Genomic DNA, 17,747 nt, shown 5'->3' on the forward strand with positions numbered 1-17,747 from the left:
TATTGTTTAAATTGGTTTGATGTTCCGAAACACTTAAGTGTGACAAACATGCAAAGGAACAGGAAATGAGGAAGGGGGCAAACACTTTTTCACACCACTGTACATTGCTGAGCTTACCGGAAGCTGTGTTCTCCAACACTCACCTGTTGTGGTGACAATTTGCCCAACCTCCACAATCTCTCCTTCCTCCTCCTCCTGCCCCTGCTCCTCTGTTTCTGCTTTTGGAAGTTGCCCTTCTTTGGGAGGGGTGTGGTTCCTGGTGTCCTCATACTTGCCGAGTCTTCTCTCCCCTATGAGAATGTAAACAAAGAATAATTAGCACACAGAGGGCAGAAATAGGAATCTTAAAGATTGCTTGGAAGTGTTGTACAATTGTGTTTTTGGGCCGAGTTACAAGGTGAGAACATTATTGGGTACACTTTGTTAAGCTGGACTACGTCCCTGCAGAACGATGTTTCTTACGAACGAACGAAAACATGAACTTGAAAGTGGCCATTTTAAAATGCACAACATGAAATCAAAGCACATGAAGCAGTATGCAAGCAAAAATAATCATATGAACACACGACAACTATTTACTTTTTTTAAGAACACGCTTGATCCTTATGTACTGCTTGTGCTCCCTCAGTTTCAGGTCTGACCAGCGTTTTCTCAGTTGATCCTTGGATCGGTGTACCCCAAAATTCTTCTGAAGACTCTTCACAACTTTATTCATGATCTTGGCCTTTCTGATACTTGGGTTTGGGTAAGGTCCATACTTCCCATCATAGTCGGTCCTGTTCAATATGTCGACCATCTCCAACATCTCTCCAAAAGACATATTTGAGGTCTTAAATCTTGTCTTCCTGGATCGGGACGTTTCAGGCTCAGGGCTTTCCTCACCCTCCTCCTCGTTAGTGGAACTATTATTAGTGCACACCTTCGTTCTCTCCGCCATGTGCTCTCCTCACTGCGCCAGAAGCGAAGGGGCGGGGAATAGTCTGGAAAGAACGTCAGGGGCGGGCGGAGTTTCACGCATGCGCACTGTATATAAAACGCAACACGCGTGTATCGTCTGTACGATCTGGGAAGAGAGTGATGCGCGGACGTGACGAACGTGGAAACGAAGGTAAAATTTTTAACTTGGTGCTTCACTAGACTAGACTGCTTCTATCTAGGCCGATGTTGGGACAAGATTAGGAGGGTTTTTAATGGCATTATTAGTATTTGAGGGTTTGTCTTTTGTTGTGTCTTGCAGACAATATGGATCCATTCCAAAATGAAAATTTTATGGGGCTATTCCTAGAACTCTACATGGAGATGCCCTGCCTGTGGCAGTTCCACAAAGAGTTTTATGCCGTCAGAACAAAGAGGAATGCAGCACTGGAGAAACTGCTTTCTTTGGTGCGGATCATGGTCCCCACGGCAGACATGGCCTATCTGAATAGGAAAATTGGGGCCATGAAGATTACATATCTCAGGGAGAGAAAGAAGCACCTGGAGTCCTTGAGAGCAGGAGATACAGATGCCGTTTATTACCCCAGGATGGTTCACTTTGACAGGCTGCATTTTCTGGTAGACCAAGGGGTACCCAGGCCACCACTCAGGCCGCCACTCTCCAGTCTTCCTTCAAGGCATCCTTCACCCCCAGCTGAGGCTTCTGATGTCCAACCTGGGCCTTCCAGGCAGCAACATGTGGTGCGGCCCAGCTTGAGACAGGTATTGCATTGTTGAACATATTTCTTGTGTTACATTTATTGATGTTAACTAGATGTTCTTATTGATCAGTAAGTTGTGATTTCTCAAAGTGGTTTACATCTCAATAGACAGTAGTGACCAAAAATGATTGGGACGGGAAAGAAAAATGCTGGTCTCAGAATGATAGTCTGTTCTACTTGGTAACATTCAATTATCAAAAGCCAGGAGCACAAAATGGTGTGATTGATGATCAAAAAACTAAAACTATGTCCCCTTTTCATACACAGGAAGACCTCAGTCGGGGGGAGGCTGTGGCAAGTGGCAGCCAGGAGGTCGAACAACGCCCTCCTCGTGCCCCAACTACAGGAGCCCAGCCACAGCCTCGAAGGATGCCTGGTGGGAAATGCCGAAGGAAGACGAGTGAGTGATGGCCTGGGTTCAGTCTGGTCTGCCAGAAGATGCAGCCTCTTGAAGATCCACATCGTGGGGACAGAAATGGCATCTGAATTTCCTGTTCTCTAGGACTTCGGGATCAGACTTCTCTCCCTGAGATATCTACTCCTCAGGCCACCAATTTTTTCTATTCTAATTTGTTCATGTCTGCCCTGGGGGCCAAAGGCTGCACCAAAGTAAGAAGTTTCTCCAGTGCTGCTTTCGTATTTTTATTTTATAGCGACCAAAATAAAGGTTTTTTTGTTTGATGAAATACTTGTGTATGTGTTTTCCTTCCAAAAGGCCAGTTTATTTGTGAGCAGGCAGGTACATTTCAAAAATACAAAGTGAAATTAATAACAAGGAGTACCAACACTAAACAACCTCCTGTAGATTAAAAAAGAAAAACCAAAGATAAAAAATAAAATAATGTTGTTGTGGTAAGTTTACACACAAAAAACACCCCAAAAAAAGGAGAAATGAGCAAACTGTCTTTAAAGGAGATTTTTAAGAATTAAAAATAAAAAACCATCCAAAAAAGAATAAACCAAATCTAAAATTGTGTAGATGTGCCGCAAACTAAAATTGTATTGCTGAAATGGTTAAAAAAGAGTAATGAAATACGTTCGGGAGAAGTGTGTGTGACTATGAGCATCAAAAAAAGTTCGTTCTTCCAGCATTGTAAAGAACAAGAGAATGCGCTTGATGAAAGAATTTTTAACATTGCAGCGTGACGAATGTGCTATATCGCTTACGAGCAGTAGTTTTACCTGAACGAGCGCTTCCGTATCGGAATTTGAATGTGAGCATGCGTGGCACCTTGTCCGTCGGAGTAGGCTATACATGATCAGAGTATGTCCGATCGGACCAGTTGGTCGGAAAATATTTCCAACATGTTGGAAAATTTGGTCTGACGGATATTCCAATGGAATCAGTCCGATGCATACCACACACAGTCGGATTATCCGACAACACGGTCCGATAGGACACATTCCAACGGCTTCTCCGACCGTGTGTACAAGGGCTTAGACCTCTCTCAAGTGACTCTGGTAGAACATAGGATAAAAAAAACACCAGATCTAGTGCTCTCTGTATGCCAAAGGTTTATGTGTCCAGATAGGAAGAACAAAAAAATACTCACAAATGAAGCACTTAAGCAGTGCAAGCTAAGGATGCTATGAATGGCACGATACTCGCGGGATGACGTCATCACTTCGACTCCTCCCCCTATATGCGTTACGTCAAATGGGCGTGGCTTTTTTAGCAAGGGGCGAGACAGGACCTTTCACCATTGTTTAAACACACTGCTGTCCCCTCGTAATGTGCAACGACTCCTCACTTTCTATCCAGATTCAATTAACAGAGACAGCTGCGTGAGACACAACCTTGTATCTCACACAGGAAACAGGAAGTAGCCAAATAGCACTAATACTAACGGTAAAACGTATGCCCTGTACACACGACCGGACTTTCCAGCAGACTAGGGTCCGACGGACTTCCGCCGGCAGGCAGGCCCGAGGCTGTGACGTCATAAGGAGCGGGTCATCATGTGACATCACCCGGTGACCCGCCCCTTGTACCTATATAATTTGATACGCAGCATGTCCACAGCATTACAGCGGGAGAGAGCATCATATCAACATTGAAAAGAACAGAAGAAGAAGGCGATGGCAACAATGAAGGAGAAGACCGGGCCAACGGTAGCAAAAGAGCTGGAATAAGATAGCAGAGGAGTCCAGGAGAAGAGGCCGGAGAGCGGGAGAAGAACCGGAAAGCATGGAGAAGTCGGAATAAGACCCCCCAACTTGGGAGAAGACCCCCGGAGCTGCCTAATGAACTATTTTAAAAACATGTATAGTGTGTTTTTTTTTTTTTACACTTTTTCCCCCAGGTGAATGGGTAGGGGTACGATTTACCCCATACCTATTCACATAGGGTGGGGGGCCGCGATCTGGGGGGCTCCCGGATTCCGATAAGCCCCCCTGCTTTCAGACCCTGACAACCAATGGCCAGGGTTGTTGGGAAGAGGCCCTTTTCCTCATCAACATGGGGATAAGGTGCTTTGGGGCGGGGGGCCCGCAGGGTGCCCCCCTTCCCCAAAGCACCCACCCCCCCATGTTGAAGGCATGCGGCCTGTTACGGCTCAGGAGAGGGGCGCTCGCTCATTCCCACCCCCTTTCCTGACTGGCAGGGCTGCGTGCTCGGATAAGGGTCTGGTATCGATTTTGGGGAGTCCGACGGAGTTCCGGCGGGAAAATTTAAAACATGTTCTATTTGTAAAGTGCGTCGGATTTTTGGCGTGCAAAGGTCCGATGGAGCCCACACACGATTGGCATGTCCGACGAATTTGTTCAGTCTGACGTTTGCTGTCAAAAAGTCCGGTCATGTGTACGCGGCATTAGAACACCAAATCATCCCAAGTCTGGCTAAATAAAAATACGTTGGTGACTCCATCACGCAAGTACCCTCTGAATTAATTAATAATTTGTATAGCGCTACAATGCGACCTGAATCGCCTCAAGGCACTGTATTCGTGCTTTGTTGTCATGCTTCTTAGAAGAGGTAGGTCTTGAGTTTTTTCCTGAAGACCTGATGGTTTTCTTCCATGCGGATTTAGGTCGGTAGATCGTTCCAGAGCCGTGGTCCTTGGACAGCGAATCTCCGTTCCCCCTTTGATTTGTACCGGGATTTGGGAATGAGGAGGGGGTTTAGGTTAGATGATCGAAGACTGCGGTTGGGTGTGTAGTGTTTTATTTTCTCGAGTAGGTATTGAGGAGCATCTCCATGCGTGCATTTGTTGGTGAGGCAGAGGGTCTTAAATGTGATCCGATTCTTTACGGTTAGCCAATGTAGGCTCCTCAGGGAAGGGGAGATGGATTTCCAGGTTTTTTTTCCTGTTATCAGCCTTGCCGCTGTGTTTTGGATAAGTTGTAAGCGCGCAAGTTGATATTGGAGTAATCCTATGGGAGTTTGTGTAGTCAAGTCGTGAATTAATGACTGTTCCAACTACCACTGCTTTGTCCTCCTTTTGGAATAAAGGGGATGAGTCTGCGTAGCAGGCGGAGCAGATGGTGAGAACCACTGACTACTGCTCCTATTTGCGTGTCCATTGACATTTCTGAGTCAAAAGTGACTCTGAGACTCTTGTCCTGGTCTTTGGGGAGATGGTCTGTCCGAAGATGGTGGGTGGTGTCCAAGGAATCTTGGTTCGGGAATTTTGGTTTGCGTGTAGGATAAGAAGCTCTGTTTTTAATTCGTTGAGTTTAAGGGAGTTAGTGGTCATCCAGTCGTCTATCAAAGTGAGGCAATTTTCTAGTTGCTGATGATGCTCTTTTTGTCCGGTGATACGAAAGTAAAGTTGCGTGTCGTCAGCGTATGAGTGGAAGCAGAGGTCTGATATTCTGATGATTTTGAGGAGTGAGCGGATGTATATGTTAAAGAGCACTGGCGACAAGGGTGATCCTTGAGGGACTCCGCAAGAGACTGCCCGGGTTTCAGAGGTGAATGCTCCTAGTTTCACTGTCTGAGAACGATTTCCTAAGAAGGATGCAAACCATTGTAGATCTGAGTCTGAGACTCCTGCTACTTCTGTGAGGTGGATGAGTAAAGTATTGTGGTCCACTGTATCAAACGCTGCACTGAGGTCCAACGGTACCAGGAGACATGATTCTCCGTCATCTGCTGCTTCGAGGGCGTCATCCCGTATCTTGAGGAGTGCTGTTTCTGTTCCATGGCCCAGGCGGAAGCCTGATTGCAGCGGGTCCAGGAGTTTGTGTGTGTCCAGGTGGTGTATCTGTTGTACTACCGTTTTCTCCATAATCTTAGAGATGGTGTTAAGGCTTGTTATCGGCCTGCGGTTGTTAGGGTCCTGAGGGTCGAGGTTGGGTTTCTTTAGCAGGGGTTTGACGATGCCTTGTTTGAGGGCGCCCGACACAATCCCTTCTTTAAATGACTGATTTATGAGGTGAGTTATAGTGGGAGCCACGATGTCGGAAAATTCTTTCAAGAGTTTTGTGGGGATGATGTCAATTGGTGATATACTGTCTCAAAGGTTTTTGATGATGTTTTTAGTAGTGTCCGTGGTAATTGGGGTCAGAGAAAACTTCGGTGGTTGTGGGATGTTGGTGTCGATATCTTCTTTTTGCTTTAGTTGTCTGAAGTTGGCTGTTTTTTTCTGATGAATTGTTTTCTGGATGTTGTCGATTTTGACCCTCTGCATATATACAGTGGTGTGAAAAAGTGTTTGCCCCCTTCCTCATTTCCTGTTCCTTTGCATGTTTGTCACACTTAAGTGTTTCGGAACATCAAACCAATTTAAACAATAGTCAAGGACAACACAAGTAAACACAAAATGCAATTTGTAAATGAAGGTGTTTATTATTAAAGGTGAAAAAAAATCCAAACCATCATGACCCTGTGTGAAAAAGTGATTGCCCCCTAAACCTAATAACTGGTTGGGCCACCCTTAGCAGCAACAACTGCAACCAAGCTTTTGCGATAACGTGCAATGAGGCTTTTACAGCGTCCTGGAGGAATTTTGGCCCACTCATCTTTGCAGAATTGTCCTAATTCAGTTACATTAGAGGGTTTTCGAGCATAAACGGCCTTTTTAAAGTCATACCACAACATCTCAATAGGATTCAGGTCAGGACTTTGGCTAGGCCACTCCAAAGTCTTCATTTTGTTTTTCTTCAGCCATTCGGTGGTGGACTTGCTGGTGTGTTTAGGATCATTGTCCTGCTGCAGAACCCAAGTTCGTTTCAGCTTGAGTACACGAACAGATGGTCGGACATTCTCCTTCAGGATCTCTTGGTAGACAGCAGAATTCATAGTTCCTTTTATCACGGCAAGTCTTCCAGGTCCTGAAGCAGCAAAACAGCCCCAGACCATCACACTACCACCACCATATTTTACTGTTGGTATAATGTTCTTTTTATGAAATGCAGTGTTCCTTCTACGCCAGATATACTTGGACACACACCTTCCAAAGAGTTCCACTTTTGTCTCATCGGTCCACAGAATGTTGTCCCAAAAGTCTTGGGGATCATCAAGATGTGTTGTGGAGAAATTGAGATGAGCTTTGATGTTCTTTTTGCTCAGCAGTGGTTTTCTCCTTGGAACTCTGCCATGCAGGCCATTTTTGCCCAGTCTTTTCCTGATGGTGGAGGCATGAACGCTGACCTTAACTGAGGCAAGTGAGGCCTGCAGTTCCTTGGACGTTGTTGTGGGGTCTTTTGTGACCTCTTGTATGAGTCGTCGCTGCGCTCTTGGGGTAATTTTGGGCGGCCGGCCACTCCTGGGAAGGTTCACCACTGTTCCATGTCTTCGCCATTTGTGGATAATGGCTCTCACTGTGGTTCGCTGGATTCCCAAAGCTTTGGAAATGGCTTTATAACCCTTTCCAGACAGATAGATCTCAATTACTTTCTTTCTCAATTGTTCCTGAATTTCTTTGGGTCTCGGCATGATGTGTAGCTTTTAAGGATCTTCTGGTGGACCTTACTGTGTCAAGCAGCTCCTATTTAAGTGATGCCTTGATTGTGAACAGGTGTGGCAATAATCAGGCCTGGGTGTGGCTAGAGAAATTGAACTCAGGTGTGGACAACCACAGTTATAGTATGTTTTAACAAGGGGGGCAATCACTTTTTCACACAGGGCCATGATGGTTTGGATTTTTTTTCACCTTTAATAATAAACACCTTCATTTCCAAATTGCATTTTGTGTTTACTTGTGTTGTCCTTGACTATTGTTTAAAATGGTTTGATGTTCCGAAACACTTAAGTGTGACAAACATGCAAAGGAACAGGAAATGAGGAAGGGGGCAAACACTTTTTCACACCACTGTATATAGCAAACAGCAGCTCAGGTCAAAGCAGTTCAGGTCAAAGTCAATATTCAACCCCCTCGGCCAAAGAACCTTGGTCTCATAAATCCAGAAAGATTCCCTTTTAATGAGTTGTCTGATGTAATGACCACCCCTCCAATGTTTTTCCATCTGTTCAATACTCCAAAATTTAAGCGAACTGGGATCCTTATTATGCATCAATTTACTGCGGCAGGTTGGCTCGAAATTACGTTATTGTACGTGATCTCGAGAGGCTTGGATAGCCTCGCCCGCCGCAAGCTCCGTGAGTCCGACCACGGATCGTCTCACGGAGAGGAAGAACGGGGAAATGCTTATGTAAACAAGCATTTGCCTGTTCTGCCTAGTGACACTGTCACTGATCACCGCTCCCTGTAATCAGGAGCAGTGATCAGTGTTGTGTCACACACAGCCCCTCCCCCCCACAGTTAGAATCACTCCCTAGGACACATTTAACCACCTAGTGGTTAACCCCTTCACTGCCAGTCACATTTACACAGTAATCTTTAATTGCACTGATCGCTGTATAAATGCAAATGGTCCCAAAATCGCGCCAAGAGTGTCCGATCTGTCCGCCATAATGTCGCAGACATGATAAAAATCGCTGATCGCCACCATTACTAATAAAAAAAATTATTAATAAATATGCCATAAAACGATCCCCTATTTTGTAAACACTATAACCAATTGCACAAACCAATCAATAAACCCTTATTGCGTTTTTTTTTTTTTTTTACCAAAAATATGTAGAATAATACGTATCGGCCTAAACTGAGGAAAAAATATGTTTTTTTTTAAATATATTTTTGGGGGATATTTACTATGGCAAAAAGTTAAAAAAAACACTAAAAGAAAGCTCTATTTGTGGGGAAAAAATTACTTCAATTTTTTTCGGGAGCCACGTTGTTCTACCACGCAATTGTCAGTTAATGTGACGCACAGCCGAATCGCAAAAAGTGCTCTGGTCTTTGGCCAGCCAAATGCTCCGGGGCTGAAGTAGTTAAAGTGTTTAGAGACACTATGAGTAATGCTCCCTTTTTTAATATTGCTGATGTGCTCTCCTACTCAAATTTGCAGGGTTATAGAGGTGCGACCTATATACTGTAACTCACACCCACATTCGAGCACATAAATCACGCCAGTAGAGGAGCAGGTTACAAAATCTTTGATCACATATTTTTTACCTGTACTCGTCAAACAAAATTCTTTTCTCTTTTAATATTACTCCTGGCATGACGACAGGCCCTACATCTACCGCACGCAAAAAAAAGCCTGTAAATACTCCAAAAAACAAACCTTTCTGTTTCTTGGAGGGGGTCTTTTACCCTAGGTGCTATTAGGTCTTTCAGGGTAGGGGACTTTCTATAAACAAATCCTGGGAGAGCAGGTAACTATCCCAATGTTTCTTAATAATTTTTCCACCTGTCTGAATTGAATATTAAAAACAAAAATCACATTGAATTCACAACAAAATGGCTCTTGTTGCATGATTTCTGATAACAATGTATCCCTATTCATATTTAATACTTTAATTTTATCTTTCTCAACTTTACTCATATCAAAGCCTTTTTCTCTAAATCTAATGGTCAATATTTCTGATTGTTTCAATACGGTAAATCTCCCTCTTTAGAACAGTTCCTTCGTATCCTCATAAATTGGCTCTTCAGAATAGAATATTAATAAGCCACATCTTATGGTGGCAACTATCCACCAGTAGGTACGAGTTTTTGTCTGTGGGTTTAAAATGATTTCTTGTAAACAATTTTCCCCCCTCTTTGAAAATTTCCAGATCCAAAAAGGTAATACATTTATTACTTATCGTCCACGTAAGCTTGATATTTTTAGCATTTCCATCCATCTTTTCTTTAAATGTATCAAATGATGCTTCCAAGTAATTTATAAGATCATCTATAAATCTTTTATACAGGATGAGTTCTTTCGGTCTAGGGCTGGGAATCTCTACATCTTCCCAATGGGCCATAAAGAGTTTAGCTACACTCTGAGCAAATCTGGCTCCCATAGCAATCCCTCTTGTAAATAATAATATCCATTATACCAAAAATAATTGTGTTCAATATAAATTTTTTAAGTTTCCTAGAAAGGCCAGAGTCTCTCATAGCCCATTCAATGGATGCTATAGCCTCTTGGTGCCCAATGATGGTGTACAAAGACCCTACATCTGCGGTGGCCAGAATACAATGATCCAATTCTATCACAGAACCAAGACATTGGATCACATGCTTGGTATCTCTAATGTATGCCTTGGTTTTAACCACCAGCAGTTATGTCCTGCCCTAATCTCGAGCAAACCGATTCAATTCCATTGATAATTGGCCTTCCTGGGTGTTCGACATGCAATGGGGTTAAGATATTTAGCTTCCTTAACCGGTTTCCGACCAGCGCACGCGGATGTACGTTGGCAGAATGGCACAGGCAGGCATATTGGCGTACAGGTACGTCCAATCTTTAATGCCACCCTGCCATCGCGAGTGCGCCATCGGCGGAGCACTTGCATGCTGGTCGGGACCCCCGTGAGCCCGGTCGCGGGTCCCACGGACTCGATCGCGACGGGCAGACCCGCGATCGTCTCACGGGGCGGCTGAGCGAGGAAATGCTGATGTAAACAGCATTTCCCCATTCTGCCTAGCAACTAGTGATGCTGATCTCTGCTCCATGTGATTGGAGCAGAGATCAGTGTTCACTAAATTAAAGCCCAGCCCCCAACAGTTAGTAACACACCCCTAGGAACACTTAACCCCTAAACTGTCACCCACTGGTTAACCCCTTCACTACCAGTATCATTTACACAGGAATTACTGCATTTATATAGCATTGATTGCTGTATAAATGACAATGGTCCCAAAAATGTCCGATCTGTCCGCCATAATGTTGCAGTCACAATAAAAATTGCTGAACGCCGCCATTACTAGTAAAAAAAAAATATTAATAAAAATGCCATAAAACGATCCCCTATTTTGTAAATGCTATAACTTTTGCGCAAACCAATCAATAATCGCTTATTGCATTTTTTTTAACCAAAAATATGTAGAAGAATACGTATCGGCCTAAACTGAGGGAAAAAAATGTTTTTTTATATATTTTTGGGGGATATTTATTATAACAGAAAGTAAAAAATAATGCGTTTTTTTCAAAATTGACGCTCTATTTTTGTTTATAGCGCAAAAAAGAAAAATCGCAGAGGTGATCAAATACCACCAAAAGAAAGCTCTATTTGTGGGAAAAAAAGGAAATCAATTTTGTTTGGGAGCCACGACGCAGGACCGCGCAATTGTCCGTTAAAGCGGCGCGGTGCCGAATCGCAAAAAGTGGTCTGGTCTTTGACCAGCAAAATGGTCCGGGGCTGAAGTGGTTAATGGATAGGATAGCTCTCTTTCTCCCTTATTGACTACTTGCTCTTATATTCCAACAAAGGGTTACCACTAAGCTTAAGATAGGTATCCCTATCCCCAGCTGTCTTTCCATTTCTGTTTTATAATACTGTTTAGTCATAATTACAAGTCCTCCACCTTTATCAGCGGGTCGTATGACTACATCTTTTCGCTGCTTAATGCCTTCAATACCTTCAATTCCTTTCTTAATCCAGTGGGGGTAATTAACCTTTCTGACCCGTAACTTTCAAATCTTCTGTGACCATATTCTTAAACACATCTAAATATTTATTATCTTCCTTTTTTGGGTTAAAAACAGACTTCTTTCTTAATGCTAAATGATGGGAATTTTCAAATTGGGGGGGTTTCGGATCAGGTTTCGTTAAATATTTCTTAAGGTTAAGTGTACGTACATACTTCTGTATTTGAACATAAGTGTCAAACTTATTCAGATTTTTTGTTGGTGCATACTTGAGTCCCTTATCTAAAATAATGATCTCCTCTCTGTTCAAATCAGCATCACGTAAGTTATAAATGCCAGTCCCTAATGATGTTTTTTTTTGGGTCCTTCTTACTGTTCTCCTCCCTCCCTTCCTCTTTTCCCCCCTCTTATATTTCCAGTGGGAATTGGATCGATCAGCGGAAAAAAAAAGCATTGATGTCAGCGGACGCAATCCCAGCATTACCCCTTCACTCCACAAATACCCCACTTCACGCAAATACCCTCAAAAACACCCACTTCACAAATATCCCCCCTTAGACTCCACAAATACCATCCCCCACACACACTCCACAAATACCCCCTCTTCACACATTTTAACCCCAGTCACCCAACTAGGGACTTTGCTCAGCCTCTGTGTGATGGCTCACTTACCTCTCCTCCTGGCATTCAGCTGGTGGCCTGATCTTCTGCCTCCCGAGTACTCTCCTCCTGTCAGGTCCTGGCTTCATCACAGGCCTAGTGGCAAGGCACCCTGAGATTACCACAATCTTTAGACCTGAGGTGGCAGCAGGACCCTGGATCCGGGGGCCGGTGTTCTGTCGAGAAGTGCCCTCTATCGAACAGTATCCGGGACGAACTGCGCCGTACGTAATAGCACAACAGCTGATTTTACGATCAGCTGTTGTGTTGACGAGACAGCGCCTGCGCACAATAGCCGACTGACATTTTTCAGTCACATTGTGCCTTGCTCTGCTGGGGAGTGTTCACGTAGGTGAGGGGTGGATTTAACATGAAGGGCATGAATGTTTTTAATGATGGGCAGTGCTGCAAAGACGGGGGCGGAATTTTTAACAATGCCCAAACAAATCTGCTAAACAAATCTTTATCTGTTATTCTTCCTGGAGGGCCTGTTTAGCTAGCTAAACATTACAAATTCTGCCCCCATCTTTATAGCAGTGACCATCAATGAAACCATTCGCCCCCTTCATGTTAAATTCCGCCGCTCACCTACATGAATGTGTCTTGGCACAATCTTACTGAAAAATGTCTTCAGTCGGCTGTTGTGCGCAGGCGCTGTCTCGCCAACACAACAGCTGATCGTAAAATCAGCTGTTGTGGTATTACATACAGCGCATATGCAGTTCGTCCCGGGCACTTCTCGATAGAACCAGGTGGGGGGGGGTGATGTATGGATCTTCCCTCTGCTCCCCTTTGTGTGAACAATGTTGTGTACTTAAACCACAAAAGTTAGTTATACTGTATTACCTGTTTTTATTACCTGCCATCTCTATATGCCATGCTATTACCTACTGTATTCTTACACTTGCATATTTGTTTATTCCTATACTCTTTTTGACTTTTGCTGTTTTATTACCAGACAAAACAGCTTGTCTCAAACCAGCCCCTGAACAAGGAATTAATTATTCATACCAATATTCTGAAACATGTGGGGACTCCTGTGTACACGCACATCGTTTGGCCTCTCATCATGAGATCAACTGTGTGTCTCAGAATCTAACTGTTGTGTAATTATTCAGTTTGACTAATTTGTTTTAGGTTGTTATACCTTGTGTACCAATTCTATTATTGCTTTGTTTTTAATATATTTTGTATATTTTTATACGCTTGTTAATTTACTCCCTTTTCTGGTTACTACCCTTTGCCCAAAAAATTCCCAGGGCACCCCCTTTTGCAATTTAGTTTTTAAGGAGCTGACATCTGCTGCTAGATGGGGGATTCCTGTCTGACAGTAGAATGTAAACAAATGAGCTGCCAGTAAACATAAAAAAAAGAAAACTGCGTGGAGGTCCCCCCACAATCCATACCAGGCCCTTCAGGTCTGGTATGGATTTTAAACCATCTACCCCCCACCCCCCCCTCCCAAATCATGCCAGGCCACATGCCTCAACATTAGGGAGGTACTATGCCCTGACAAAGCACCTTGTCCCCATGTTGATGAGGACAAAGGCCTCTTCCCCACAACTCTGGTCTGGGAGTTGTGGGGGTGACCTTTCAGAATCTGGAAGCCTCCTTTAATAGGGGCCCCTATGAAAGAGAATGGGATACATTATTTGTCAAATGTATATAATAACATTAATTGTGGAATATTGTATATAATTATTATGCAGTATTCCATTTAAATAGCATGTGGAATTCTTAGCATCTTTTCACTATTTTTGTCTCCTTAGTTTCTTTGTTGTAAAATGCCTGTGGTTTACAGAGATCAATAGCTCAGACTCGCATGAATGAGTCAGACAAGGGGCTCAGGAGTTTAAAAACGAATACGTTGAAAATATATATTTATAAGCGAAAATTATATATTTATAATAGACCCAAAATCTGCTCTAGTTCTGGGAGGATGTCATATGACATCCTCCCGTTCTTGCCGCACATGCGCACCCTCGTGGGTGAGTGGCAATCGGTGGTGAGCTGTGTCCCTATGATATAGTGGCCACCCGTGCTGCCAATCAGTGCCGCCTATCAGTTCCCTTCAGTGCTGCCTATCAGTACCACCTATTAGTGCACATTAGTGCCACATATCAGTGCAGCCTCATCAGTGCCACCTTATACGTGACCACCAGTGTTCATCAGTGCAGCCTCACCTGTGTACATCAGTAAAGGTGAAAAATTACTTGTTTGCAAACATTTTTTAACAGAAACAAATTTAGTTTGGGTACAGTGTTGCATGACTGCGTAATTGTCATTCACAGTGCGACAGCACTGAAAGCTAAAAATTGGCCTTGGCAGGAAGGGGGATAAAAGTGCCCAGTAGGCAAGTGGTAAAGTTTTGTGAGAGGATATCTTATTGTATTGGCTAATATTTAATGTTCTGGCTATCCTGTAGCCGGTATTTAACTAGTTCATTTTTAATACTGATTGCATTGCTAATCACTGCTATACTTTTTTATTTTACACATGATCCATCAGTTAGTTAGAGCTGAAAATAAGGTATTATCAAGTCCACCATATTTTGAGTTAGCACTGGCTCCATTGCGTCTTAGTAACCATCCAAAGATTTATTCTAATTCATTGTTTCAAGGAGATATAGCTGTAGGACAGACAAGTCTTATCTGACAAATGTTAATAAAAAAAGACTCACTCAAGCTGAACTCAGGGTACAAAAAACATCCATTTAAATATATTTCTTAATAGCCACAAATGATAAAACCTGCATTGTGCAAACCCAGACATTACATTGTAAAAGTAAGTAAAATCATCATTGTACTGTACATAGCCTGTACAGGAAGCAGAGCTGTAGGAGAGACCCAGCAGACTCCACCCACTACAGGCTGCCTGTGGAATACTACAGGAGAAGGGTTGCTACAAGACCAGCCACCCTGCACAAAGAAAGAACAGCAGTGAAAGGTCTTAATACAGGAAGCAACATTTCATACTGGATTACTGCACAAATCTGGAAGAAATACACACGTCATCCCAAGATTCAAGTAAGAATTTATATGACTCTTGTATATAGACAATATTTGCTTATACTGGAGTTCAGTTTTAAGTGAACATAATTGCTAAGATATGAATCATTTTGATTTTATTTAATCCTGTTGTTTACATACTGTATTTCTTGCTTTTCATTTTTCAGCGATGGAGCTGCCATGTCTGCCACTGAAAAGCATGTTGGAACCACCTAAGCTGTTGCGTAGACCTCTTCCGCCTAAAATAGTACCTGTGCTAAAAGGAAACAAGCCATATAAGAAGGAAAAAGGTATGGAAATGGAAATAACATATACTAGTATTGAAGTAAACCAGTGCTAAAAGAAATATGTAGGCTGTTGCTGCTATTTTTAAAAATACTTGTTGCCTGGCTATGTGAGGTTTCTATACTTTGTGACTCACTGACGCAGATTAAACACGCTGCATGTGCAGTCAGAGTAAAGATCCCATTCACAGTGGGCACACGTTATGCATTGTATAAAACGCACCTGCCGGTGTGCGCTGTGAAGGGGCAGTGTGATGTGTTGTTTATAAGGCATCACACGGGTTGATTTACTAAAGGCAAATCCACTCTGCACTACAAGTGCACTTGGAAGTGCAGTTGCTGTAAATCTGAGGGGAAGATCTGAAATCGGGGGAAGCACTGCTGATTTTATCATCCAATCATGTACAATTCTGTTTTTTATTTTCCTTGCATGCCCCCCTCAGATCTACAGCGACTGCACTTCCACTGCACTTGTAGTCTAAAGTGGATTTGCCTTTAGTAAATAAACCCCACTGTGTACCTTTATCCTTTTTTTCAGAACTTTATTGAAGTATTACAAAATACGGTGTTGACGAAATGTTTTGCAATACTGCATACTCCATATTGGTGTGAGCTAAAACAAAGCAGAAAGAAATTTCCCTGTAAATACTTTGGGGCTTTCTTCCCACAAATAGAGCTTTCTTTTGGTGGTATGTGATCACTTCTGCGGTTTTTATTTTTTACTAAAGGCAAATCCACTTTACACTACAAGTGGCATTTTTTTTTAGCAATCTGGAGTGCTTTATTGAAGGAAAATAAAGATATAACAATAGAGTACATGTGTACGTAACATACAACTTACAATACATCAGCTTTCTCACATCTTATATTGCTTTGCTATCGTCCACATAGCATTATATAAACAGTGCAGCGCTACCTTTGAAACAATACCGGAGAGTCCCATACAGAAGTCACACCTCTCACCCCTTGGGGAATTGAGGGGGGGGGGGACAGGGAGAAAGGGGAAAAGGAAGGCGTGGGGGGGGCAGGGGTGGGGAAGATGAGGGGGAGGGAGGGGCAACAAGACAGCTGTGAGTCACATCTGTCAATGTGGTGGACAGGCGGGGCAAGCAAGACAGCAGATTTAACTTAAACTAAGTAATCCAGGGTAACCATATTTTATCAAACTTACAAGGACAACCTCGACTAATATACGTAATTTTATAGAGGGGCAAGGCAGCATTAACTTTGTCCTCCCATGAAGACAGACTAGGCGGGATAGGAGATGACCATCTACAGAGGATCTCCTCCTTGGCATAGAGAAGAAGGTAGGAGACTAAAAGGAGGGCCAGTTCAGGAGACCTGGGGACAGATAGTTCAAGTCTGACATTTTTTTTATTTTTTATTTTATTTATTTATATCAATCCAACAACATAGGAGGACAACAATATACAATCAAACAACAGAGGTAGATAACATTATTCACATTGAGCGTAAATACCCACTAACACCAAGAGGAATACTTATTCTAAAGTAATACACATCATTATTCTTGTTATATCCTCTAAGTTGTGAGACACAAGACTCTGCTCTGGAACAACGGATGTTTATTTCAGTACTCACTGTACACTGCAACATGCATCTCAGGACAGTACATCTTATTATGCTTCCTTACATGTGCTCTAAGATGGCTACTATGCCCCTTGACCCTTGTCATCACTCCTGGGTGGAGTCAGCCTTAAAGTGACAGTACATGTGGAACCCTTCAGGTATAACACTTTCCATCCATCCCTAAAAAACAAACCAAAAAAAAACAACAAAATGTGAAAAGGCACAAAACTTTAACTAATAACTGTCCAATAACAGTCCTCCAAACACAGGAGATGCACAGGACTTTTCCAGCATCCAGATGTGAGATCAAGCTTCCAGGGACAGTTGCGGGGATACAATGAAATCGGATCACTTTCAGCGGCCCCGTCGAAAGTCTCGTAACCGGTCCTGAAGCTGAAACCGGTCAGGAGGGCGACAGTGTCGTTGAGGGCGGGCACCCAGCGACTCGGGACCAGAGGAATCAGGGCTGGCTGGAATGGGCACCGGCCAAGCCAAGAAGGGATCCCCCAGCTCAGTGGGTGAACCGACCTCCGGACCAGGGCTGGAGAGCTCTGTTGGAGTTGAGTTCAAAAGTTCAGAGTGCCCCCAATCATCGGTCCCCGTGCATTCTGATCCGCTGGGAGCAGTTCCTTGCGACACTG

General features: G+C 43.3%; 1 protein-coding gene across 4 annotated transcripts in view; it reads left to right on the top strand.

The window, feature by feature from the left end:
• The window catches only part of LRRC63 (leucine rich repeat containing 63), a 121,994-nt gene that overhangs the window by 23,084 nt on the left and 81,163 nt on the right, over positions 1–17,747 (top strand). For 2 of the 4 annotated variants that reach the window (XM_077483242.1, XM_077483243.1), the window contains 2 exons: positions 15,040–15,250; positions 15,400–15,522. In XM_077483242.1, the coding sequence (XP_077339368.1) occupies positions 15,402–15,522 (121 nt within the window). In that variant the 5' untranslated portion in view covers positions 15,040–15,250; positions 15,400–15,401. The remainder of the gene's footprint in view (positions 1–15,039; positions 15,251–15,399; positions 15,523–17,747) is intronic. The other 2 variants (XM_077483241.1, XM_077483244.1) reach the window with 1 other exon arrangement.

This window comes from Lithobates pipiens, unplaced genomic scaffold, assembly GCF_037356315.1.
Source record: "Lithobates pipiens isolate NorthernLeopardFrog02 unplaced genomic scaffold, aLitPip1_a1.2 Scaffold_16, whole genome shotgun sequence".
NCBI lineage: Eukaryota > Metazoa > Chordata > Amphibia > Anura > Ranidae > Lithobates > Lithobates pipiens.